The 25,124-nt window shown below is 56.1% G+C and overlaps 1 protein-coding gene and 1 long non-coding RNA gene across 6 annotated transcripts in view; one reads left to right on the top strand and one right to left on the bottom strand.

Moving 5' to 3' along the window:
* KCNQ4 (potassium voltage-gated channel subfamily Q member 4) overlaps positions 1 to 25,124 on the bottom strand; it is a 54,506-nt gene that overhangs the window by 21,620 nt on the left and 7,762 nt on the right. For all 5 annotated transcript variants that reach the window (XM_078452033.2, XM_078452032.2, XM_078452034.2 and 2 more), the window contains exons 2-4: positions 1,742 to 1,832; positions 946 to 1,072; positions 475 to 650 (exon numbers count right to left, since the gene is read on the bottom strand). In XM_078452033.2, coding sequence (XP_078308159.1) covers positions 475 to 650; positions 946 to 1,072; positions 1,742 to 1,832 — 394 coding nt within the window. The remainder of the gene's footprint in view (positions 1 to 474; positions 651 to 945; positions 1,073 to 1,741; positions 1,833 to 25,124) is intronic.
* LOC144617262 (uncharacterized) lies at positions 595 to 3,851 on the top strand. Its single transcript, XR_013557628.1, has 2 exons — positions 595 to 703; positions 1,114 to 3,851. It is a non-coding gene; the product is annotated as an uncharacterized LOC144617262 (long non-coding RNA).

Genomic DNA, 25,124 nt, shown 5'->3' on the forward strand with positions numbered 1-25,124 from the left:
CCCACCGCTTCGAGTTGCCTGGGGGCGGCTGCCCATCTTTCTTTCCCAGCTCCTCCTTCCGGGGAGACCCTGCCCCGCCTTCCCGACCTCAGGGTACGCCCCCGGCCCCGCCCTTGACCCCCCCCCCCCAGGTTCCAGGTTCCGACTTCAGTCCCCAGGCCCACCGCCCCTCAACGCCCCACACACCCCAACATCCAGTCCCCCCCCCACCCGCCCCAGCTCCCCACTTTGCTGTGCACACAGACTCACCTAACCCAGAAGCTTCCGACTGAGCCCCTCAACCCCTTACCCCTCAAGCCCCTCCTCCTGGCCTGCACCTGCCCTCCCCCTGCAGACTGGCCCTTGTCCGGCCTCAGAGATCGGCCCCTGTGGCCTGGCCCCCCGCCGGGCCCACAGTCTCCCCAACCCTGGGGCTGGACTCGGGTCCTGCCCCACCCCCCACCTCGGGCCCCGGGAGACGTCCCGCCGGCGCACCTTGCTGTGCGCGTAGACCACGGAGCCCAGCAGCTTCCAGGTGCCGCCGCGGCGGTCCATGCGCACCATGCGGAGGATCTGCAGGAAGCGCATGCTGCGCAGCGCAGACGTGGCGAAGATGTTGCCCTGCGTGCCCGCGGCGATGACGGCCACCGAGGCCACGAACACGATGAAGTCTGCAGGGGCGGGACAGGCGAGCTCACCAAGCCACCGTGCATCAGGACCCGCGGTGGGGATCCTGGGGCTGTCTTCGGGGGAGAGCGGGGGAGGGGAGGGCGGGGGGGGGGGGGCGATCCTGGGGCTGGGGGGGGGAGGGAGGGGGGAGGACCGTGGTGGGAGGCGTGGAGGGAAGGGTCGGGAGGGTCATGGAATCTCTGTCAGCAGCGAGGGTCTGGGTCAGGGGTGGCATCAGGGCGTCAACCCTGAGGCTTGGGGTCAGGGGTCAGGCGCGGGCAGGGCAGGCCTTGTTACCGATGACACAGAAGGGTTTTCTGGCAAAGCGGAAGCGGCCCTGCCATCCTCGGTAGCGGCAGCAGCATCCCGCGGACCACACGCGGATGATGTACTCCAGGCCAAACACCACGATCATCACGAATTCCTGCGGGACCAGGGGCCTGAGTTCTCGTCTCCAGCCTCCAGGAGCGAGGGCCCAGGTCACACAGCACCGGCCCAGCCCGGAGTCCTCGGGTTAGGGGTACCAGGATTTCCTCAGACCACCTCTGCTGGACGTTCTTACACCTGGCTGGACCCGAGGAGAATTCCAGAAGGCACGTGGCGCCTTCCACAGACTGAAAGCCCCAGTCTGTCTTCCATTTCCTGTCCACCAGCTGTCTGGCTTTTTCTGAGCTTCACTCTGCCCTCCCCCTCCCAGCTATCCCAGACTCAGTAACCCTGACTGGGTGACCTAAGGGGTGGCTATCTGTCAGCTGTCCACTTCCAAGGTGCTTCTGTTTAGAGAGAGAGAGAGAGAAAAAAAAAAAAAATCACACCAGGGGTTGACTTAGCAGTTTGGGTCCTGAGAAGGAGTAGGGCTTTTTCAACCTCTTCTCTGAGCCCAACATCAGCCCTGGCTAAGCGGCAGGAGGTCCCTCAACACTTGCTCTAAAGCAGAAGATGAAGTCCAGAGAGGGGCAGCCATCAACTCAGGGAACACAGCATAGCAAGCCACTCTCTGAGCCACAGTAGGAGAAGCCTCTCTGTCCCTCTACCCTGAACCCCACGGTGCTACCTTACACAGCCTCGCTCAGACCCGGACTCTGGCACTCACCAAGATGAGGAGACATTCGTTGGCAAGTTCCTGGTGCTCCTGAATTGTGGACAGCACGGACAGCACCAGGCAGCTGAAGACCAGCAAAAATCTGCAATAGCAGCATGGAGAGGGTTAGAATGCTGCATGGACAGGACAGCCGAGGAGCCTCTGGCAGGGGGCTGCGGGGTCGCAGGAGGATTTGGGAAGAATTATCTGGAAGGCAGAATCAGAATGAGGGTTCCCTGGAGTTGTGGTTCTGTGCTGGACACCAAAGGGAAAAGCCCCAAGGTCTGGGCTACTGAGCTCACAGACACCTTACAGGCCTCTCAGTTCCCTTCAATGCGGGGGCTGCAGCCTGGGGAGGTGGTCATTCCTCTGGGGGGCGGCAGGTCTGTCTGGGCTGGTGGTGGAAACACACCAGCTCAAGCTCCCACAGTCAGGAAGCGCCTCCAGGCTCAGCCATTCGCAAGTGGTGCCCTCGGTTTTAAGACTGTCTTAAGAGAAGTATCTCAGAGGTCAGCTGGGGGGCCAGGCACGGTCGGCAGCTGAGGGAGGGGTCTCTGCTCCCTCTGAACTCCAAGGTTGGCAGGAGCATCGCTCCATTTGCAGAATGGGGACAATTGCCTCTGCCTTCGTGGGCTCTTAGGGAATTAATAATAATGAGACAACTATGAAAGGAAAGGGGACTAAGGAGGACAGGGAAGGAGGGAAGGATTCAGAGTGGGGTAGGGAGGGGAATCAGGCCTCATGGAGCCATGCCATGGAGGCCTGGAACTCCCCTGAGGGCTGTGGGAAGCCCAGAGAGAGACGTTTAGAAAAGGGAAGAACTTTATGTGCCAGCTCAGCCAACACTTCCCACAACCCCAACCACACACATGAGGAAACTGAGGCCCAGACAGGGAAAGGGATTCACCCAAGGTCACTCACTATGTCCAGGACAGAGTTGAGATTAGAGCCAGGGTCCCCCACTTCCCAGTGGACAGGAAGAGGGGGAAAGGGCATGAGGAGGGAGGCTGGAGGCCTCAGACAGTACGTGAATACGTGCAGAGGCAGCACAAGGAATCTGGACTCCCAGAAGCGCTGCTCTTTGGGAGGGGGATGTGCCGGACACACATGTGCCCTGGAAGAGACTCCGGGGGAACGGGCTTCTCTAGAAACACATCCCTTATGAACTGACCCACAGCGTTCCCCAAGTGTTCCCAGCATCTCCCCGCCTGGGACGGCTGGCAGGGCATCCTGCCTGAAACACCCCAGAGTCGGAGCCTGCTGAGTCTCTGCTCACCCTCGGCTCTGGGAAGCCTCGGGGATGCCCTCCGCCTCACTGTTCCCTCTTCAGATCGCCCCTTCCCCGTGCTTGCCCGCGTGTATGTGGCCCACGTCACTTTCCATATGGCTTCATTTGTGTTTCACGGTGCCAGGGGCATGGGCTCAGGGTCAGAGAGACCTGGGTTCAAATCCTGATCCGGCTTATACAGTCCCCTACCTTCCCTGAGCCAGTCTCCACATCTGTACGGTGGAAGCTGATGGGGAGATAGACCCGTGAAGGGCATGGCTCTACCTCCCTGGACAGGCTGCTTGGAGGGCAGGCTTAGGGCTGCATCCCAGCACATGCCCTTGGGTAGAGGAGGCAGGTGGCAGATGTCAGCAAAGGGTTTTGAATGAATGAGTGAGAAGGAGGCTTCCTTGGCCAGTTCCAGGCGAGAGCTGAGTCAGCGAAGACAGAAGGCACAGGGAGAGGAGCGGGGAGAGCACCCACTCCTCATGTTCAATAATTAACCACAGAAAACCACATCCCCCAGGGAGGGGGGAAGGCCGCTGACCCAGGGCTCGGGGGCAGAGGGCCTGCCCCCGCAACGCCCTGCTGAGGTCATCTCATTCAACCCCCTCCCCTGGGAAGGGCTGCAGCCAAATCTTGATGGGTCTTCACCCCAGCCCTGGACAGAAATCCTTCCATCCCAGTGCTCAGTTGATGTCAGATCCACGGGTGAGTGGACCACGCTAGGGGCTTCCTGCTGAGGCTTTCAGGAATTTATTTTTCCCAACACTGTTCTTTCTATGTCTATAAAATGGACACATCACAACAGGCTAAATGAAAGAAGCAGATCATAAAACCTGATCCCAATTTTTACTTTTTTTTAATGTTTATTTATTTATGTTGAGAGAGAGAGTGTGAGCAGGGAAGGCGCAGAGACAGAAGGAGAGAGAATCCCAAGCAGGCTCCACGCTGTCAGCACAGAGCTGGATGCAGGGCTTGAGCTCATGAACTGTGAGATCATGACCTGAGCCAAAATCAAGAGTCAGACGTCCAACTGACAGAGCCACCCAGGTGCCCCCCAAATACCTATATTTTGAAAATGGGGGGGGAGGGTAAAAAAAATTTTTTAAAGAGGGTGGCGCCTGGGTGGCTCAGTCGTTTAAGCTTCCGACTTCAGCTCAGGCCATCATCTCACGCTGCGGTTTGTGGGTTCGAGCCCTGCGTCTGGCTCTGTGCTGACAGTTCGGAGCCTGGAGCTGTTTCGGATTCTTTGTCTCCCTCTCTCTCTGCCCCTCCCCTGCTCACACTCTGTCTCTGTCTCTGTCTCTCTCTCTCTCTCAAAAATAAATAATAAACATTAAAAATATAGTTTTTAAATCGGGGGGGGGGGAATCCCTGCTTGGGTTCTCTCTTTCTGCCCCTCCCCCATGCACATGCACTCTTTCTCTCTCAAAATAAATACATAAACATTAAAAAATAAAATATAGATATTTTTAATATTCATACCAAGAGTCAGAAGGGCTTATCTCTGGGTGGCAAGATTAAGAGCGATTTGGCTTTTGTTTTACATTTTTGCTCCTCTGCATTTCCTCATATTTTGTTAGAATAAACAGGGGTGATAACAAACTAATGGGAATTTTAAAATGCATTTCCTTAAAAGTACAGAGAAAGAGCCACCTTCAATCCTGCCCCCACCTCTTTACCATAATCGCTTCTGCCGTTTGGCAGGTGACAGGGCGTGGCAGCCTCTCCCCAGGAGTCCAGCTCACATGTCCAGCTGTCTACTCAGCATCTCTTCTCAGATGTCTGGTGGCCTCTCAAACCAAACATGTTCAAAACCAAACTCCATTTGCCCTCAAATCTTGTTTCCCTCTGGTCTCCCCATCCCAGTAAATGGCACCACCTGCCGCCCAGGGGCTCGGGCCAAGTATCTAAGAGTTGCCTCTGATTTTCCCTTTCCCTCACCCTCCACATCCTGCCCTTCAGCAATTTCTATTGGCTCTACCTTCAGAATAAATCCCTGCACAGTCCACAGCTCACCATCCTGACCAAGCCGCCACCACCTCGTCTCTGATTGGCCTCCCTGCCTCCACTCTGGCCCAGCCGTGACCCACTCTCTCCAAAAAAGCTGGCGTGATCTTCCTACAATGCAAAGTTGGATGCCATCACTCTCCTCCAACTCTCCCCTGACTTCCAAATTCCCATCACATTTGAGAGCGAACGTTAAACTCCTCAGCATGTGCAGCAAGGCCCCGTGAGCTCTGGCCCCCACCCCACCTCTCAGACTTCATCTCCTCCCCTCCCCCGCCTCCATCACTTTGCTCCGATGACCCCGACCTCCATGCCATTCCTGGAACACCAAACCCATTGCCACCTCCAGGCTTTGCACTTCCTTTGTTGCTTCCTCTGCCTATTTATTGCTCCTTTACTCATCCAGGTCTCCGTTCAAACATCACTTCCTCCGAGAGGCCTTCCCTAACCACCCCCTCTCCAGAATAATAGCCCCATCCCCACTCTCTCTCTCTTTGCTCTGCTTTATTTATTTTTCATAGACTGAGTAAATGAATAGCAGAAATTCACATGAAACAAACATTAAAGCACCATGTCACCAAAGCCCCCAATGTGTACCCACTGAGAAGGCTCCCAGAGCTCTAAGCACATCCATCCCTGACCTGTTGGACTCCCCCAGCGCCCTTCCTGAGAAGGGAAGAGAAGGCAGGTCTCTGACCTTGACCAGCTCCATGTGGTAAACTGTTTAAAAAGCCCCTGAACTTCACTTTCCCTGCCTTCATGCAGTGGTTGAGAGTTTCTCCACCCCAGATGCTCAATACAGTGGAACAGATACATTAAATCTGATAAAGAACATCTTGTGTCCCAGGCACCTGAATAATTATCCCCATCTTCCAGATGAAGAAATGGGGCTCAGGAAGGAGGGATACACTTGTTCCAAATCAGTGAATCAGTGTGATCCCTCAGGCTACCTTGGTCCTCCTGAGGGGTCCTCACACAGACACCCACTCTTGGGACAGCAGAAGGGAGATCAGTGTCTGGAGCTTAGGCAGAGAGGAGACAGAGAGAAGGAGCTGTAAGCCAGGGTCTGGTTGTGAATGCCAGAACCACCATGTGGCTTCATTCATGCAACAAATAAGGACTAAGGATTGCCTCTGGCCCCCTGTGGGGCTCCAATTTCTCTCTCTCTAGAATTATAGGTAGTATGCAGGAGCTGGCTGGCTTGGGCCATCTACAATTGCCCCAACAGAGAGGTCAGACTGCCGCTTTCTGGAACATTTTTGCCCATCATGTCTGGCTGCAGTTTGGGGCCCGTGTCCTCCCTTGCCCGGCCCAGGAAGCAGTGCCGGGACAGGTGGGTGCTGCCTGGCTGGTTCTCCCTGGCTGGGCTTATCCTGAGACTCACCACAACCCTTCCACACCTCCACCCCCATGCTGTGACTATCCCGCTCATTCAGGAAGGCAGTGAGGAGATTAGGGACTGAATAGGTAGCTGGTTTGCTTAGATCTGTGGTTCCCGAACTACAGCTGGTGTCAGAATCACCCAGAGGACTTGTTAAGGTACTGACTTCTGGGCTTCACTCCTAGAATGTAAGTATGAGGCGGGACCGGAGAATTTGCGTGTCTACAAAGTTCCCTGGTGATGCTAATGCTGTTCCTCCGGGAACCATACTTTGAGAATCACTGGCTCAGCTGATAGGCCTGCCTGTGGCTGACTCAATTATTAGCCAACTCACGGCTTTTCAAACAACTGCCATTATTGCCTTCCCTGCCTCACTCTCCCCCCACCACCTTCTTGAAATCACTGCCCAGAAACAGCCACGGGGCAGAGGTAGCAAGGAAAGCCCTACTGGGGAAGTGGGTCTCATGCCAACATCAGCTTTGCCCCCAATTCACCGTGTGACCCCCAAACACTGGGCCAAGCCCCCTCCATGCTTATTTTTAATTACTTCTCACAACAACCCTGTGAGAGCAGCGTCAAAGTTACCCAAGGCTTATCGGTGAGAAAGCATAGGCTCGGAAGGATACTCTATGATGGCTGCCCAACTCTGTGAGTATACTAAAAAACACCGAATTATAAGGGGGGATTTTATGGTATGTGAATTATAGCTCAATAAAGCAGTTATTTAAAAGGAGAAAAAGAAAGGCATACTAGATTGTCCAAAAGTCATAAGGCCAGGACCTAAACCCAAGTCCACCTGGACCCCCAAGCCATACTACCTCTCTGGGCCTCAGTTTCCCCATCTATAACATGAAGTGGGGGGTGTCAGCCTTAAGACTCTCCAGCAGAGGGGTAGAAGGGAGAGGGTCAGCCATGAGCTCAGTTCCAGATTCTCTGGGGATGTCCCCGGAGAGACAGATGCTTGGAGGCTGAAGAGGTGGGGATAGGAGTTGGGGGTTTGGTTTCTAACCCGCAGAGAAGGGGTTATCTCCTAACCTCTGAGCCGCGTTCACTTAAGAAATGTTCTTTGCCATCCATACTCAGCCAGGTTGATTGCAAAGCCAGAAATGAATAACCCAGACCTCGCCCCGCTCCAAGAAATTAACAACTATCGCAAAGCAGTGATAGGATGGACAAGGGGATAACAGTTTGCCAAGGGGGTTGGGGGGGGAGCCCTAAGACAGCTTCCATAGAGCCAATGTGGAGGGATCAGTGAAGACACGGAGAGGGTGATGGCCAGTGCCTCCAGCAGGGCAAGCAGGATATGTGCAGGCACCCGAGACGTGGGGGCCTACAGACAGCCCCCGGTGGTCAGCAGTTCTGGATGACTCGGGGCTGAAGTGAAGGGGCAGTGGAGAAACCAGAGGGCCAGATCCAGTGGGTGCCGCGAGGGGCACCCTAAGACATTACGAATGCTATCCTCAAGGCAAGGGGGAGCCATTGGAGAGTTTCGAGGGAGGAATGACGTGGTATGCTACGTGCTCCAGGACTACCACTCAGGGGTAGTGTGGAGCATGGACCGGAGGCAGGGAGACCGATGGGGAAAAGCAGGTAGAAAGTTCCACAATAATTCAGATGAGGGATGAAGGGGACAGCACCAAAGAGAAGGGGATGGATGGAGGTTTCAGGGAGGAGGATTTGGTGATTATTTGGAAATGGGGACAAAGGAGGGAGAATGACTCTCATACTTCTGGTGCGGGCACCTGGTGGGTGAAGGTGCCGTGAGTGAGCAGACACGAGAGACCCTGCTGGAGGGGCAGCTGGGGGCGATGAGCTCCATTTGGGACACGTGGAGACTGACAGCGCTGCGGCGCACCGGGCAAACGGTCACGGGCATGAAGAGAGACCGAAGCCGGAAGTGCCGACGCGGGGCACATCGGGGTAGAGGCCACGGGAGTGGCCGAGAGAGTTCGGAGAGCACGCGGCACATTTGGAGAACGACCCAATGGGACCCCAGAGGCGCAGAGGGAGGTGACACACTCCACCCAGACTCGGAAGGAGCTGCCGGCGGCGAGATGGGAGGGAAACCAGAAGAAGCAGCAAGGATGCCGAGCAAGAGGGTTTCAAGGAGGGAGCGAAAGCCAGCGTCAAATGCTGTCAAGAGGTCAGGCAAGATAAGGCCTGAAAAACGTCCACTGGATTTGGTGACAAGCCGGTCCCTGGGCACCTTGGCAAGGGCAGCGGAGACCAAGGGGAGGCCTGGCACAGGCCCAGGTGGGATGAGAAAGGGAGAGGGGCAGCGATAAAGAGGCAACAGAGGGCGTACGGATGGCTAAAGAAGCCTGACGGCACAGAGTAGAGGCAGACAGGAGCCGGAGAAGGACGCAGAGCACTGGGACTGGGCTTTGTTTTTTATTTTAAGATTCAAGAGCCAGAGTGGAAGGAGCCAAGAGAGAGGGAGAAGATGAAGATGGGGGAGAGAGAGGGAGTGATCGATGGAATGAAGTCCCCAGGACAGCAGGGAGGCCCGGATCCAGGCCAGGCAGGGCGGGTGCTGAGCAGAAGGGACCCTCCCACCCCCCAGCCCCGCCCCCAGCCAGCTTGGGACAGGCAGCAAGGAGGAGGGGCTAGGTGGAACCTGAGGTTGGGGGGCCAAGGAAGCCGGAGAGCTCCCTGGGGGCTTTGACTTCACTTCCTCTGTGACAGAGGAGTCAGGCCTCCTTCCTGGGGGAGGTGGGGAGCATTTGAACAGCTGGTGTGGAGGGAACTGACCAGGCCCCGGAGAGGGGTCCCCGTGGGAACATAGGACCATTATTCCCTGCAGTCAGCATGGGAGAAAAGAGCCAGAACATCACAGGTGCCCCACACGTGCATTTTGGGTTTGGTTTGTTTTGGGAGTTTTTGTTGTTGTTGTTTAATTTTTACCCCTTGAAGTAATCTCTACGCCCAATGAGGGACTCAAACTCGTGTCCCCAAGATCACAAGTCACATGCCCAACGGTTGAGCCTGCCAGGTGCCCCCTCTGGTTTTGTTTTCAAGGCTTGGTGCTCCTGAGGGAGGAAGCAGCCAAGTGGGATGAGGGGACGCCCCAGCCTCCAATCAGGCTACAGTAAATGCAGAACCAGGCCGTGCCCCTTCCTTCCTCCTGGGCCTCCTTCCTTCTCTCCAGTGTCCCTCCTCCCAGACACCTCTACCAGGGTCTGTTGCCTGCTTGGCCACCAGCTGGCTCCCTCATTTCTACATCTGGCCTTGAGAGTATGTGACCCCTTCCTCACCTCCCAGACCAGGACCCCAAAGGCGAGCTTCTGTCTTCCCCCTGGGGACAGCTAGGGCCAGTCTGTCCCCATTCAGCCAAGGTTCCTGGAGGACAGAGGCCATAACCCCACCACCTTCCAGCCGGAAAGGGCTTCTTAAACCCCAAACCAGAGTTGATAGTGAAGGAGGGACCTCAGCCCAACCTGACAGGCTCCCCCTGACACAGGGGTGCAGTGTGGTCTGGAGGGCCCTGGGCTCCTCTGGGGAGAGCAGGCTCTTACTCTCTCTTGCAGGGGGATAGAGGGGAGGGGCAGTCAGCCAGGCCTCAGAGCGAGGCTCTTTCCAAGAATCCTCAGGGGCTGGGACGAGAAGTTTCCCCTGATCCAGCGATTCTAAATATGGCAAAGGGAGCAAAAGCACGTGACCCAGGGCCCCACACCAGGGCTGCGGCTGCGGCTGCTGCTTCTCTGGGCCGGAGGCCTATGCTGGGGGCTCAGGCTTAGGGATGAGGTCTCAGTGGAGCCTCAGTTTCCCTGTCCATAACATGAAGTTGGGGGACACTCAGCGAAGGGGGCCACCCCCTCCAGCCTTAGCATTTTCCAGAGTGGGGTGGAGGGGAGAGGGCTGAGCCCTCAGCTCAGTTCCAGATTCTTTGAGGGTGTCCCTGGAGGGACGGCGGCCGCCAGCACATAGTACAAAATATGAAAAAAATGCCCCTCTTGGAGAAGCAATTAGAAAAAGGCGTTCCCCTTTAGCCTGAAAAATTGTAAAAAGTTGACCCCTCCGGATGGACCCACCAGAAACAGGCATCCCCTGCTCCAGGCTGACCCAGCCCTAAGCAGAGCCTGGACTTCAGTGCCACTGACGTCTTCTCGGCCAGGCCCCTTGGCAATGCACAGGATGTACAAGGACATGGGCAGCCCCAGGGGCGGCTCTGACAGCCACCACAGGCCTGGAGGGGCCACATGGCTCCGTGCCGCTCTCCTCGCCACCACGGATTCGTCTAGAGCTGGAGACGGACCCAAGAAAGGTCCCCCTGTAGGCGGGGCCCAGCCAGTCAGGTTATCTTTCTCGGGAATGGAACTAAGAACCACAGAGCAAAGTTGGCAGGGATGCAGAGAAAGAAATGGACGTGAGGCCGCTGTTCCCGAACCTCATCTCCCCTTCTCTATTTGGAGTGCGCCTCCCTCCGTGATGCCACGAAATTCTTCCCGAGCCTGGCAGGAGTGTCCTCCGCCTTCACATGCCAGGTTTTCCTGAGCTAGTGTGAATGGTCTCAGTCCCAGTAGGATGTGGAAGGCAGTGTCTTCTGGACAAGGTGTTTCATGAGTCATAGCCTCGTCCTCTCCTACCTGGTCTGGCTCCAAACCCTCCCACTCGCTCTGGCTGCTTCCCTCTGCCCATGCCAGCCAGACAACCTGGTGCACCAGGTAAGTAGGCTGAGCAACGTGTCAAGGGTGGGAACAAGGAGGGAGCAGGGGCCATCCATCTGTTTAGGGCTGGCCAGGCAGCATGGACTCCTCAAATAAACAGGGAGCGTGGGCTCCCCGGCAGGAGGCCAGCAAAAAAAAAAAAAAAAAAACGAAAGCGAAGTAAGGGGTGGAGCACAGGCAGCCTGGATTCTGAACGCTTAAACAAGATAGCCAATGGAAGGCTTCCCCAGTTCCACCTGAGAAAGCTCCATGTGGATTCGGGTGACTCAGTTTTACATTCTGGGCTTGGCATAAGATTCCACTTGAACGAAGAGCTTTGCTGCTTTTTTAAAAAGTGTGAAATCCACCAACTTACAGGCTCAGGCCCAAGCTCCTAAGCAAGGAAGGCCCTCACTACCCCCCACCTCACTCTCCACCACGCAGAGCCCAAGCTGGCACTTGACGCTCCATTGTCAGAGCTCTACCCTGCAAAAGCAAGCAACTTTTCCCCTCCCGATCTTCCTTCCCTCACGTCTGCCCCTCCTCCAGCCCGGCTGGGTCCGGTGGGAGCCCACCTCAGACTCCCTTAATCCCCCACCCCCATCTCTATGCCCATCTCGGTCGTGGCAATGACTTCAACTCGAGAAAGGCTGTTTGAGGCACTGCCTCCTCTCACAGACCAGGAGCTAGTTGAGGTCTTGTCCTTTTCCGCTTGAATGCCCCAGGCCCAACTCAGAACGGGGCTCCCTGAGAGAGAGCACAACCTAGGCGCTGGACCCCAGGCACCACCCACCCTCCAGGGTGCCCGCGCCGCCCTGCTGGCCACTCCTGGCTGCACATCTCAACCCTTCCTGCAGCAGGTGGGGTGAGTGGCCCTAAGCACGCAGGCCAGGGCCCCGGAGCACTCACTCACTGCCTGATTCACTGCTGATTTGGTATTTACTGAGGGCTCCCCATGAGCCGGACGACAAAGACAGGCACCGTCCCTGCCTTCATGGGGCGTGCAGTCTCCTGGGGGAGATGGATAATAAGCAAGTAAAGTTTGAAAATGTGAGATGATGATGGAGAGAAATCAGGTGGGGAAAGGGGAGAAGGAGCAAGGGTATGGGAGTTGGGGACTATTTTATAGAGGCTGGTTGGGGAAATAGCATTGAGAAGGTGACTTTTCAGCAGAGAGCTCAAGGAAATGAGGGAGGGAGCCACGCAGGTATCTGGGCAAATCGGGTTCCGAGGAGAGGGAAAAAGCAAGAGCAAAAACCTGAGCCAGAGGTTGCCTGGTATATTCCAGAACATCACGAAAGGAGTGCCCCCAGAGCGGAGTGAGGAAGGGGGAGAGTGGTGGGCAGAGGAGGTGGGATGCAGATCATCTACCGGCTCCTGTGAGGATTTTGGCTTTTACTCCAAGTGGGATGGGGAGTTCTGAGCAGGGAGTAACACGATCCGACTGGCTGGCGTTTGCAACAGCACAGGCTGTTGAGTAGAGAACAGACATTGGTGCAGAGAGGGGATGGGGTGGGGGACGGTTGTGTGATTCAAGCAAAAGATGACGGTGACTTGTGCTAGGGGAATGGAGGTGGCAGGAGGTGAGCAGATGCTGACTCTTTTAGCGCTGAAAGATCCCCTAGAGTGAATCAATCCTCTCATTTAAACAGGGGAAACTGAGTCCCAGAGAGGGGCCTGATCTACCTGGGATCATACAGTAGATCGGCGGCATGGCTGGGTCTGGCACCCAGATTTCTTGATTCCTAAGGTAATGTCCTTCTGAGTTCTCCTCTTCCTGTAGCAGGACCCAGGCACCTGCCCCTCCCCCACCCCCATCTCAAAAATTCCCTCATCCAGGCATCAGGCTCAGGCCTTGCCCCTGCCCTTCCTGCTGTATGTGACAGGGTGGCACTGGGTTCAAGGATTGCCCTGGCCTCCAGCTACTTGAGCCCAGTAGGGGTAAGGGTCACCTCTAAGGAGCCTTCTGTCCTCTGAATCAGCAGAACTTTCGCAAAGGGGGGAGGAGAGAGGAAGAGAAGAATCCAAACCAGGGGAAAGAGCTTAGTCCCCAACACTTGGTTGTCAGCACTCCCAGAGAAGAGAGGGCACCAAGAGCTGACAGGGTGGAACAGGAGATTCAGGGAGGGCCGGGCCCCCTGGGGAGTACAGGCCCCAAGGCTGAGCCCAGCCTGGGAGTACTATAGGCCCAAGCCAGTGAGCATCCCACCCAGTGGGAGGTTTAGGGGGCGTGATGGGGAGGGGTGTTTCAATGCCTTTGCTATCAGCAAGCAAAGCAGTATGCAAACTCATGGGCCACACCTGGGGCAGCTGGTTACAGCTGCCCTGAAAGCCTTGCTCCCCATAGGAACCCCAAATCCAGGCCCAGCTGGACTGAATCCAGCAAGACTGACTCCAGTGGGCCCTGACAGCTGGGAAAGGCTTGCTGTATGACCTTGGGCCAGGAGCACAACTTCTCTGGACCTGTTCCGCAGCCAAGGTGGAAGGATGGTTTAGGAGGGTCTTAGGCTGGAAACCAGAAGCACATCTGCAGACATCCTTTCAGTTTCCTCTGCTTTTAACAGGAAAGGCTGCCCAGCCCCTAGTTCCGGCTGATTCAGAGTCCTCTAAAAGGCAGGAGCCTGCTTGATGGCTCTGAGCTATTTGTCAGGGTTGGGGCTGCAGAAAGGGAGGCACAAGGGCATGGACAGAGCTAGGAACCTGGGTCAGTGTGCTCTCTATCCTGATTCTGCCACCACTTAGCTAAGGAGTTGGGGAAACTGTCTCTGAGTCTGGCTTTACTCCTGAGGAAGGGTCTCTGAGAGCCCTATTTTTCGCTGATCCATCTGGGACTGGTGATTTCAGCTTCTCAATTGGGAAGTGAGGCCCTAGCAGCTCCAGAAAGAAGCTGCCTGTCCTGAGCAACTTCTGGAGTCTGAGGAGAGGATCTTTTACATTTCATTTGCATGGTGCTCATTTGCATAGAAAGGCTACCTCCAAAACTCCCCCTATAACTGAATAATAATAGCAAGGAGGAGTCAGGGTAGACCAAAGCAAAACTTTCAATGGCTCATTAACCACAGAAAGGGTGTTGGGAGGTCAGGGAAGGGACTTATTGCATCTCTGGTCCCGATTCACCCTCTTCTAGCGGAGGAAGACAGAACCCTACAAGCATCAGAGCCAGAGGAACAGGGCTTGAATTCCGCTCAGATCCTGACCTCTGCCAGGCTCAAGAATTCAGCCTTGTGTGTGTGACCTTGAGCAAGTGAGCCGTCCCTCTCTGGGACTCAGTTTCTTCGTCTATCGAATGGGGCCAGGGACGCCCGATCTGAGTCTGGAGTCGGGGGATGGAACCAGCGCTGAGGGGTTGCGGAAAGGCTTGGGTTCACTTAGGGACACAGAAGAGGCTGACTCCGGGCGGGACTCCTCGGGAGAGGGTGGGGCTCCTGGGAGGAGAGCTCCTGGGGGACTCCTCCCCGCCGACGGTGCTCTACCCCCTTCCGCTGCGGGGGCCCCTTCCTCTGCTGCCGACGCGCAGCAGTTCCGTGCTCCGGGGTCCGCAGAGCCCGCCCCGCCTCTTCGGCACGGGGAGGGCTTATTACAAGGGGAGGGGCAAAAGGTGGGGGCGGGACACTGTGGTGGGCGGGGCTCCGAGTCGTCCCCGGGAGGGGCGGAGCTTCGCCGACACCCGGCACCACGCGCAGGAGGGGCGGGGGCGGGGGCGGCGCTGCGGCTCCAGTTACCTCCCTTCGGCCTCCCCCGCCCCGCCGGCTTCTTTTTCCGTTTCCAAATTAACAATTGAAAACGCGGCGGCCTGAAAGGCGAGCAGCGGGCCAAGCGGAAAGTGTGAAGGTGCCGCCGCGTCCCCGAGGACGGGGGCGGAGAGGGGGGCGCGACACCCTTACTGCCCGGGGCTTGCCCACCTAGTACCGGGTGAGGGCACTGAGCGCCCCAGGGCACAGAGGTGCCAAGGCCCCTAAGTCGGGTCCTGGCCTGATCCAGTCCCTCGTACTGTCCTGGCCTAGCGTCGCGGGACCCAGCGCCCAGGCTCCGGGTGGTGCCAGCCCTCGAGGGCGCTGGCGGAGGTGGGGGGGAGGCACTAGGGCTGGGTTACTACTTTCAAGGCTGAGTGCCCAGGAGGGCAGGTGCCAGGCAGCACCCTCACAGCACCGTCCTTAAGGGCTCCAGGAGTCAGCTAGGTTTGCATGTGACCTCAAGCAAGTCATTTCACCTTGCTGAGACTCAGTTTCCTCATCTGAAAAATGGAGAGGGAAGATTCAGAGCTGGTGGTGAAGAACAAGTGAAATGAGAAGATGCCTGAGGCTGGTCCACAGTGAATACAACAGAGAGCAGCCATTATTATCTTGTGTTGATAATGATGATGATATTGAGTCCTTGGCATCCTTTCACCTCTGCAGTCCACCAGTGGGGAATACTGGAATTGATGGTCTTTTCTTCCCCTCATTTCCTCGGGGCTTCCCCAAAGCCACACTTAACAGATAAAGAAACTGAGGCCAGGAAGGTCCTTGTAAGGGGCTCCAAGTCATTTGTGAGTGAAAAGAACTAGGGCCTGAGCCCAGAACCTGACCTCCAGGCCTGGACTCATCTTATGGAGATGAACAGTCCCTGTGGCCAGGGCCCTGGGCATTAGACCTCCCTCGCCAGTGTCCTGAGACACGGATGCTGATACTAGGGCAGCTGGAACAAATGAGGGGTAACGGAGACAGTCCCCTCTCCCAGGCATGCAGGGGCATGGACCAAGCGAGCCAGAGGGTGGACACCCAGGAAAGCTACAGTTTCTGGCCCCCAAGTCCCCCATAATGTAAGTTCCGTGAACACAGCGACTTTATCCTGTTCACTACTATCTCTCCCACACCTAGCACAGGGTCTGGTGCATTGTGGGTCATCAATAAATATCTGTTGAGTGAATAAGCGAAGGAATGATGAGCAGGTGCCTTCTTATACAGCTGTGGCCTCCCACTCACCACTGGTGTGAACTGGTCTTCCTTAGGGAGGTGGGTCTGGGGTTAGGTGCCTCTCTCCCCAGCGTGGAGACACAGGGCCATAGAACGGGAGAGAAGGAGACGGAAGGAAGAGGGGACAGAAGAAGAGATTCCAGAAGGCAGAATGGAGGTCAACTCTTTCTGCACAGCCTCCCGCTTCCTACTCCTGTCCATGGAGGGACGAGCCCCATTCCTCCTCCCTCCAGCCACCTCTTCACTGACTACCATGATTCATCCCCACCCCCACTAGTCCATTACCTCTGTCAGTCTGAGTGCTCCTCCCCCATTCACAATCCTACAATGGCTCCTTACTATTTACCACCTAAAATCCAAGCTCCTCAGCCCAGAACTTGAGGCTGGAAACACACAAGTGTCAGACACACTCCACCCCTGTACATTTCTGCCTTGGTGACTTTTGCGTTCTCTCCTCTCCTGGGGATGTTCCCCCTTCCTCCCCAAGAATCCCTGATCTGCTTCAGGGAGAAGTGCTTCCCCCAGCCCCTTTGGATTCCTGGCCCTCTCTAGGTACCCTAGGATTCCCTTCTGCTGAGGCTGTTCTTGCCTCTGTCCAGCCCCCACCTCCCCAACCACCACCTGATTAGAATCCAGCCACCAAGGGCAAGGCCCTTGCTGGCTGAGTAGATGCTCAGACAGTATCTGGCAGGAATCAGGAAGACCACCAGGTCACCAGGACCTTGAGCATCAGTGAGTCAGGGCTTTCCACTGTCCTGGGAAGCCTGAGAACTCTGGGTACAGGCATTTGGGGATGGCTGCAGATGTGGGTGGGTGGAGTGAGGGCAAATACAAGCCCATCCTGAACACTGGCAGGGTTGGAGAAGAAGTACAAATGGGACACACAGACTATTAGTCTAAATATTTAAAAGTTTAAATCAAGCTAGCCAGCTGTTAGATAAACTATGTTTTACCCTTCCTGACGCATATACCTTCATAACGATCTGGAAGGCCAGGTTTGAATTTAAAATCTTGGACTCTTTATAGTTCCATGCTGGAATCTGGCAGGGAGGGGCTGCTACCCCATAGTGTGCCCTCTTCTCTTCCCACACTGGGCTCATCCCTCAACAGGGGGGCCTGGGGTCCACTCCTGCGGGCGCCCCAGCCCACTCTTCCAGGCTCCATCTACACTGGCTGCAAACAGCTGCTGTTGGTCCTAGGAGAGCTCACACCACTCCGGCCCTTGGGATGATGAACCAGGAAAGAGGCCTGTACATGCCCTGGCACAGACACAGGGATTTAGGGGTCGGGGGACTTCAGGGTTACCTGGAATGTGTTCTAGAATAAGCATGGCTGTGTATAGGCACTGGGTTGCTGGTATGCAGAGCCAGACAGGCTGAGTGGGTAGGATTCTGAGCCCCTACCTTTGAATCCACCCAGGGTGGCAATGCTTTGATATGGTTTTTTTTTTTTTCTTTTAATGTTTTTTTCTTATTTTTGAAGGAGAGAGAGAGCATGAGCAAGGGAAGGGCAGAGAGGGAGACGCAGAATTCGAAGCAGGCTCCAGGCTCTGAGCTGTCAGCACAAAGCCTGATGCAGGGCTTGAACTCATGAACTGGGAGATCATGACCTGAGCCAAAGTCAGATCCTTAACCGACTGAGCCACCCAGGTGCCCGCTTTGATATGTTTTATCTATTGCCCTCCTGTGTCACATTTCATCTAAGGAACCAGATCTGCTTAAAACAGTCTGCAAAGCACTAATCTAGCCCCTTCCCTCTTACTGAGCATAGATGCTGAGGCTATGGGGTGTCAGTGACCATAGTCATACAGCACTTTAGAGTAAATCCAGGGTTCCTGCCTCCTGCCCAGACCTTGACTTCCTTGAGCACATTTATGATCTGTAAGACCCAGTGCCTTCAATACAAGCTGTTGGGAGGTGATGAGTGCCCAGCCCCTGGTGGGGTTCAAGCAGCCTGCAGCTGTAGCCTCCTGCCTTGGTAGGGGTCTGGCTCCTCAACTCAGGTTGCTTAGCTCAGGAGTAGATTGAGAGGCCGGACCAGGCCTGAGAAGGAGAGGGAGTCCTGGTATAAATAACCGTAGGGGGGGCCGGGATGTTTGGGCCAGTCTCCTGGGCTACGGCTATGTTTACTGCCCGGGGGTGGGGGGGGGTGTGTGCATAGCCCATACATTTGCCTCCCTGACTTATAGCCAAATTTCTCCAGGAAGGGGTGGCCCAGGATTAGCCCCAAACACTCCAGCTCTGCACCCCATCAGGTCCTGCCCGTAACTCTGCCCAATGTGAGCCCTAACCCCCTCAATATCGCCCCACTGTTCAGCCCCAAGTGCTACACAACACGGCGTCTCCGTGAGCCCCAAATGCCCCCAGCATTTGCCCCCATAAGTCTCAACTCTGCTCAAATCGTGGGAGGGTGAAGACCATGAGTACGGCAGAGGAAGGCCCCAAGCAGAGGAGCTGGGTATGTGCCAGGGATCTGAGCTGGGGCCACTGGGCAGGGGGGCAGAGACAAACCTCTCCCACGGCCCTGGCCAAGACAGAGGAGGGCTGCAGTCCCCGGATTAGGAGAGTGCAAATCCCTCTCCCCAGCCCAGTGCCCATCCCATGCCTGTCATGTGCAGAGCATTAGATGGCCAGACCCCAGTGTGAGAGGGGCGGGCAGGCGCCCTGTTGGTCACACCACAGCCAGCTCCTCTCCCTAACCAGCCAAGAGAAAAAACCCTCAGTGCAGAAGGGCAAGTGGGTCCCCTTCCCCATGGGACAGCAGCTGCAGTCTGTCCAAGCATGGAGGCCCAGGGGTTGATGTGAGCTGAGTTCCAGCCTTCAGGCCAGTCCAGCTTACCATACACACACACACACACACACACACACACACACACACACACTCTGCCCAACTGACTGTTGGGTCTTGCTTGGGACACTAAACTGATACGCACTGAGAGCAGAGGCTCCAAACTGGGGCCATGTCCATCAGGGGTCTTAGGTGCCTGGACACCTGGGCTCCAGCCCCATATCAGCTACTTCCAGCTGAATAACCTTGGGCAAGTCACTTCTCCTGTCTGAGCCTCAGTGTAAAATAGTGTAACAATATCTCCTCCAGGGTTGTTGGGAGAACTCAGTGGGATTCCACTGAGCAAACATTAATTAAGCCCCACAATGGGCCAGGCATGGCTTTAAGTGCTTTGTGGACCATCCAGTGGAGAGGGGGTGTAGCCTTTTTGTTTTTGTAGCATTTTTGTTTTTGTTTTGTTTTAAAGTTCATTTCTTTATTTTGAGAGAGAAAGACAGCGTGCACGAGCAGGGAAATGGCAGAGAGAGAAGGAGAGAGACAATCCTAAGCAGGCTCCTCGCTGACAGCGTGGAACCCAACTTGGGGCTCGATCCCACAAACCGTGAGATCATGACCTGAGCTGACACCAAGAGTCAGATGCTTAACTGACTGAGCCATCCAGGCGCCCCAAGGTAGCATTTTGGACCCAGAGGCCGAGGCTCAGGGATGTGAAGAGGCCTTCCAAAGACCACCCAGAAGGCACCGGGTCCCCGGTCAGCTCTGCAGAAAAGTTTTCACTGCAGAAAGTTTTTCACTGTTATTTATAGGTGTTGGGGACAACTGAGACTTTTGAGCTAGGCTGGGCTGCAATCTGAGCTCTGCCACTGACCTAAGTTCAGCCCATGCCCTGTTCTGGGCCTCAGTTTCCCCATCAGTAGAATGAGGGGATGGGGTGAGACCGGTGATTTCCACACTCTATTGAGCTGCCAGAAAGGGAGGGGACAAAGAGGTGGGGCAGGCTGGGCCACCCGAGCTCTGTCCTCCAGGACACCGCACCACTAGCTGGGCCAAACCCCTGGGTGTTCTCGCGAGCCTGTTCTAAGGCCACTGTTCTAGGGACCCGCATAGATCCTAAGCCCTATCCCCAGACATCCTTGCAGACAGCCTCCGGGCCTGCACCCATCCCCTCTGCTTCCAAAGGCTCCCTGAGCTCAGCCACACACACCTTCCCCCAGGCCAGGCTTTGCATAAGCAGCTGAACTTTCCCTACAGGCAAAGTCCTAGGGCTTCAGGCCAGGTCTGGTCAGGCCTCGGCAGAGTTCGTGGGCAGCTCCAGAGGAGCCACTCAGGGGGCTGGGCCGAGGGGAGGGGAGGGCAGAGGGAAAAAGAGGCCAAGTGGATGGCATCCCCGTGGCTCCCTGCCAGAATTTCCCCCCTTACCATCCTCCTTGGAGATCCACAAAGGCGTTTCTAAAATACCAATCTGCCCAGGGTACTCCTGTCTTCACTTCCTTCCTTCTCCTCCAGGAAGTCACTGCTCCTCAGCCTGACACCCTCAGCTCATGTCCCAGCCTCTTCTCTGCATACCTCCTGCTCCCTCCAGGCTCCCACTCTCCTGACCTCTTGGAGGTCTTTGCAAATGCCATGGTCAGCCTCACCTCTGGGCTTTGCCCATGCTAGTCCCTCTGCCCAGAATGCTGTTCCATGCTCCTTTTGGCTTGGTTAACTACTACTCCTACTCATGTTGTAGGGCTTGACTTAAACCTCTTCCTCCGGGAGGCCTTCCTAGCCATGCCCAATTTAGGGCTGGGTTTGGCCCCTTTGTGCTGGGCTCCTACAGGACTCTGCACTCCCCGGACAACCATCAGCTTCTGGCACATCTCCCCGGGGACCAAGGGAGGGTCTGATTCACTACTCTGTCCCCAGCACGTGGGACAGTGACGGGCCCCAAGCGATTGCCAGTGAAGGCTTCCCAAATGAGAGAGCAAGTTCCCAGCGCAGAACTGGGGTGGAGGACAAGACCATGAACTTTGAGGCTCAGCTGGTTCTCATACTGGCTGCAGGACCATGAGGGCCAGTCAGGCATAATATGATGGGTAAGCCTTTGCTATTATTATCTCTTTTATTATTGACAGACATAGTAGGAGAGGGAGGTTGAGGCTCAGAGAGGAAGGTGACCGCTGGAGGCCACCCAGCAGGAAGGTGGCCTTCCCATCCCAACCCACATCCCCATGTACACTGTGAGCGCCACCGCGCCACCCCCCCACCCCGCCCCCTCACACACACTGACTGCGGCCCTGAAGACCTGCTCACCCCAGAGTCCTTGCACGCTCAGGCTTAAACTCCCGCCCTCCCGGGTGTGCAGCATTTACTGGCTGTGTGACAAAGGCACATGCTTAACCTTTACGCTTCAGTGTCCTCTTCTGTGTAGTGGGGTAATGATAGTACCTACCCCCAGGGCTCTTGGAAGGATTAAATAAAGTGATATTTGGAAAACATTTGGCACAATACCTGAGATATCTTTTTTTTTTCTTTCTTTTCTTTTTTAAAGTTTGTATTTATTTTGAGAGAGACGGACATCGCTTCTCAGCCTTTTGGCTAAGATCAAGTGAGAGAGAGAGAGAGAGAGAGAGAGAGAGAGAGAGAGAGAACACTTGCGCCCGAGCTAGCAGGGGAGGGGCAGAGAGAGAGAGAGACAGAATCCCAAGCAGGCTCCACACTATCAGCACCGAGGCTGACGCGGGGCTCGAACTCACGGACCGTGAGATCGTGACCTGAGCCAAAGTCGGAAGCTCAACCGACTGAGCCACCCAGGCGCCCCTTATGTATTTATTTTGAGAGAGAGAGTGAGCACGAGCAGGGGGAGAGGCAGAGAGAGGGGGAGAGAGAGAATTCCAAGCAGGCTCTGTGCTGTCAGCTCAGAGTCTGAGTCGCGGCTCGATCTCACAACTGTGAGATCACGACCTGAGCTGAAATCAAGAGTCGGAAGCTTAACAGACTGAGCCACTCAGGCGCCCCTCCCCAGTGCTCCCTTAACTGACAGGTGAACCCTGACTGTGGTTGACCCTGTCCCCACCCACCCCCAGCCCAATCTTGGCTAGAGCCCGAGCTGGTCCTCACTGCACTCTGGGTGCACAGGCCCAGAAGGAATGGGTAGTGGAGACTGACCATCCCCCTAATCCCTCCATCCCACCCAGACTCTTCCGGCCTTCAAGCTCAGGAGGGAGGAGGCTGGGTGTCGCCCAGACTCAAGGATTTCACGCACGGGTAAAATTTCCCAAAAACACTTGGGGACTGGTTGTCAACTTTTTATTTTGCCAAGTAGGGACATTTGAAAAAAATTCCCAGCCCCATCATTTCATAAAAGAAAGGACATAATCTCAGACTAAAACTCCTTTAAGTGGAATAAATTTAGCTTTATGAAAAAGTCATCACATTGTCCTTATTTCCTTCAATTTTGCCTTAGGCCACTGAGAACCGCATGGGTCTGCTGACGTATCTGAGCGACATCCGGAGCTTGGGCCGGGGGCCACACGGACGTGGGTTCGAATCCTGGCTCCCCCGTGGACAAGCTGTGTGATCTGGGGCAAGTTATTTCTCCTCTCTGAGCCTTAGTTTCCTATCTGCAAAATGGGAACAATGGTGTTTGCAAAGCACTAGCTCCTGGGAAGAAATCAGGCTTCCAGCCAGTGGCACCTCCCGGTCCTGCCACTGCCTCTGGCTATCCCCCACTGCCCACAGGGCAAAGTCTACCTCCATAGCCTGATGATCCAGGCTCCACCCTCAGGGCCGCGGACACAACAACAGACTCTGCAGATCCTGGGGCAGAAAGGGTAGAGGAAGAGCATTCCACCCCAGAGCCTTTGCTCTCGCTGTTGCCTCCACGTGGAATGCACTCAGGATAAAAATCGCTAAAGCTTCCAGTTCCGTGCCTGCGCACAGAGGACCTGGGGTCCTTATTCCAACCTCTCTCTAGTTGGCAAAACCGTTCTCATCCTTCCAACCGCCTCAATGCCACCTTTATTCCCTTGGCTCAGCAAACATTTACAAATTACCAACCACACGCCGAGGCCCGTGCTCAACCCCCACCGGCCAGACCTCACAATCCTGGTGCAGAAGCGTCCAGAAGAACACGCAGGGCTGGTTGAGCGAAGCCAGCGGAGCGGAGCTCTGGGGAAGGGCCCCCTGTTGAGCCTGGGGTGGGGGTGTGCGGGGAGTGACTCCAAGAAGAGGTGGTCCTCAAGCTGAGAGGCTAACAGGAGTTCTTGAGATGACGGATGGGCGAGGGGAGGGAGTTTCAGGGCGAGGGGAAAGCAGAGAGAGCATTAAACAGCACGGATGGGCAAGGGGAGGGAGTTTCAGGGCGAGGGGAAAGCAGAGAGAACATTAAACAGCACGTGCTGGAGACACAAGTTGCTTCTTACGTGGGTCACTAAGGATGCTTGAGGAAGGGGTTCCTGCCTTGGGCAGCGAGGGTACGAGCGTCACCGTCAGGGGAGACTGGGGAAGGGTAGGCTGGAGGGAGAGGCTGAGTTTGAGGTGCCCACCAGAAGAGAAGGCAAGGCGTCCACAGGAAGCTCAGGGCTGGAACTGCGGAGGGGCAGGCTGTCATCACAGAGGTGACTCCCAGTGACACAGGAGGGCATGAGCCCGCCCCCCCTCCCCCCGCCACAAAAACTCTGTACAGGGAGGAGGACACAGGGCAGAGCCCCGAGGAACCCCAACATTCTACAGGCAGAAGGAGAAGAGCCCGAGAGTCAAGGGAAGGGCGGGCTCCGCAAGGGAAGGCCCAACAGGCTTCGACCTTCAGGGGCGACGTGGCAGCGTCCCAGGGAACCACGTTGTGGGTGTGAATCCTCCCTCCACTACTTAGCAGCTATGTTGCCTTTAGGCCTTCATTCCCCCGTCTGTAAAATAGGGCTAATTTATTTTTTACAGAAAGAGGAATGAAGGGCAGAGGGGAGAGGGCCGACAAGCTTGGGCGGCCTTCACTGCATCCCCAGGCTGTACCTCCCTCCCTCTGCCAGCCCAGCCCGGGTCACACTTCCGTCCCTCCTCTGTCTCTCCCACCAGAGTTCCAGCGATCCCCAGAAGTCGGGAAATTAGACGAGTGAGTGAAATCAGGGGTGGAATGCAGAGGGAGGCATTCCTCGGTCCTGGAAGATTACAGTACAATACCCATCCACTGAGGAGGCCTCGGGCAATCGGGTCTCTCCTCCTGGCCTCAGTTTCCCCATGTGTGACAAGAAGCTAGCCGCAGGACAAAACGAGAAGCGGTGAGGGGAGAAAGGCCTATTTGTGCCCCAGGGAAGGACATCCCGCAGGGGTCTGGGTCCCCATTGGGCCCAGGGACCGATCTCTCCGGAAGAGGGTGGCAGCCAGGCCAAGGAGGGCAGGAGCAGAGGCGCCCGGGATTGTGCTGACAAAGCTGTTCCTTCTCCCCTCCTTTGCTCCCTGCCCCCTCCCCTCCCAGGGGACAGCCTAGCCCAGCAAAAAATACACCCAAAGACGGTGACCTGGACGGGCCTGAGGCTCCCAGGGAGGAGTGGCAGGGAAGGAAGGGTGGCAGAGAGGTAGCTTGTGACCACCTCCCCCTCCCACCAAAGCCAAAAGATACCGGATTGGACCCCTCTGCCCCCAGCCCCCAGAGCTGGGCTCCAGGGAGCAGTCTCTGTTTTCCATTTTCACACTGTTAGGGAGGGGTACCGCTTGCTTGCCGAGGATAATTAGCAGAGTAGATCTTGTCCAGCCACGCTAGACATGGGTCCCCAAGCTTTAGAAAGAGCACCCCAGGGAATTCGCTCTGCCTCCTGGTTGTTGGGCAGTCCTTCCTGCTGTCTGACCTGCATCCCTTATGCTTCAGTGGGAACCCTGCTCCACTGATCTCCAGCAAGCTTTCCTCCCTCTCCCACCTGCCTGGCCTAGATGTCTGAGGAGTCAGGAGAAAGTACCCCCCCGATTTCCCTGCAGGGACTGGGGAGGGCCCCTAGGCCAGAGACCCCACTCCACCCACTCTTCCCCAAATCTCCAAGAAGTAAGAAAGAGGGAAGGAACTGCTGAGCTCCAGCTCTCTTTGCCTCCCTCCCTCAGGCGCTGCCCACAGATTCCCAGCCCAATTAGTCTGCTGCCTGGGGCTGCCCCTCCCATTCCCTCCTCACCCCCCATCAGGTGCCAACCCCCAGGGCACGAAGATCCTGCCCTAGGGAGAGAGTTGCCCAGAAAGCCTGGAGTCCTAGGGGCACTTCATGGGGGCCCCAGAGGTCTGACCAGCACCCTCTCCCCACCCCCTTAGAGCCCCAGCTGGGTGCTCCAGCCTCCTGGGTGCCCTTCTTGGTGCTCCCAGTCCTCTGAGGGGCCCAGGGAGAAG

This window comes from Panthera onca, chromosome C1 (assembly GCF_046562875.1).
Source record: "Panthera onca isolate mPanOnc1 chromosome C1, mPanOnc1 haplotype 2, whole genome shotgun sequence".
NCBI lineage: Eukaryota > Metazoa > Chordata > Mammalia > Carnivora > Felidae > Panthera > Panthera onca.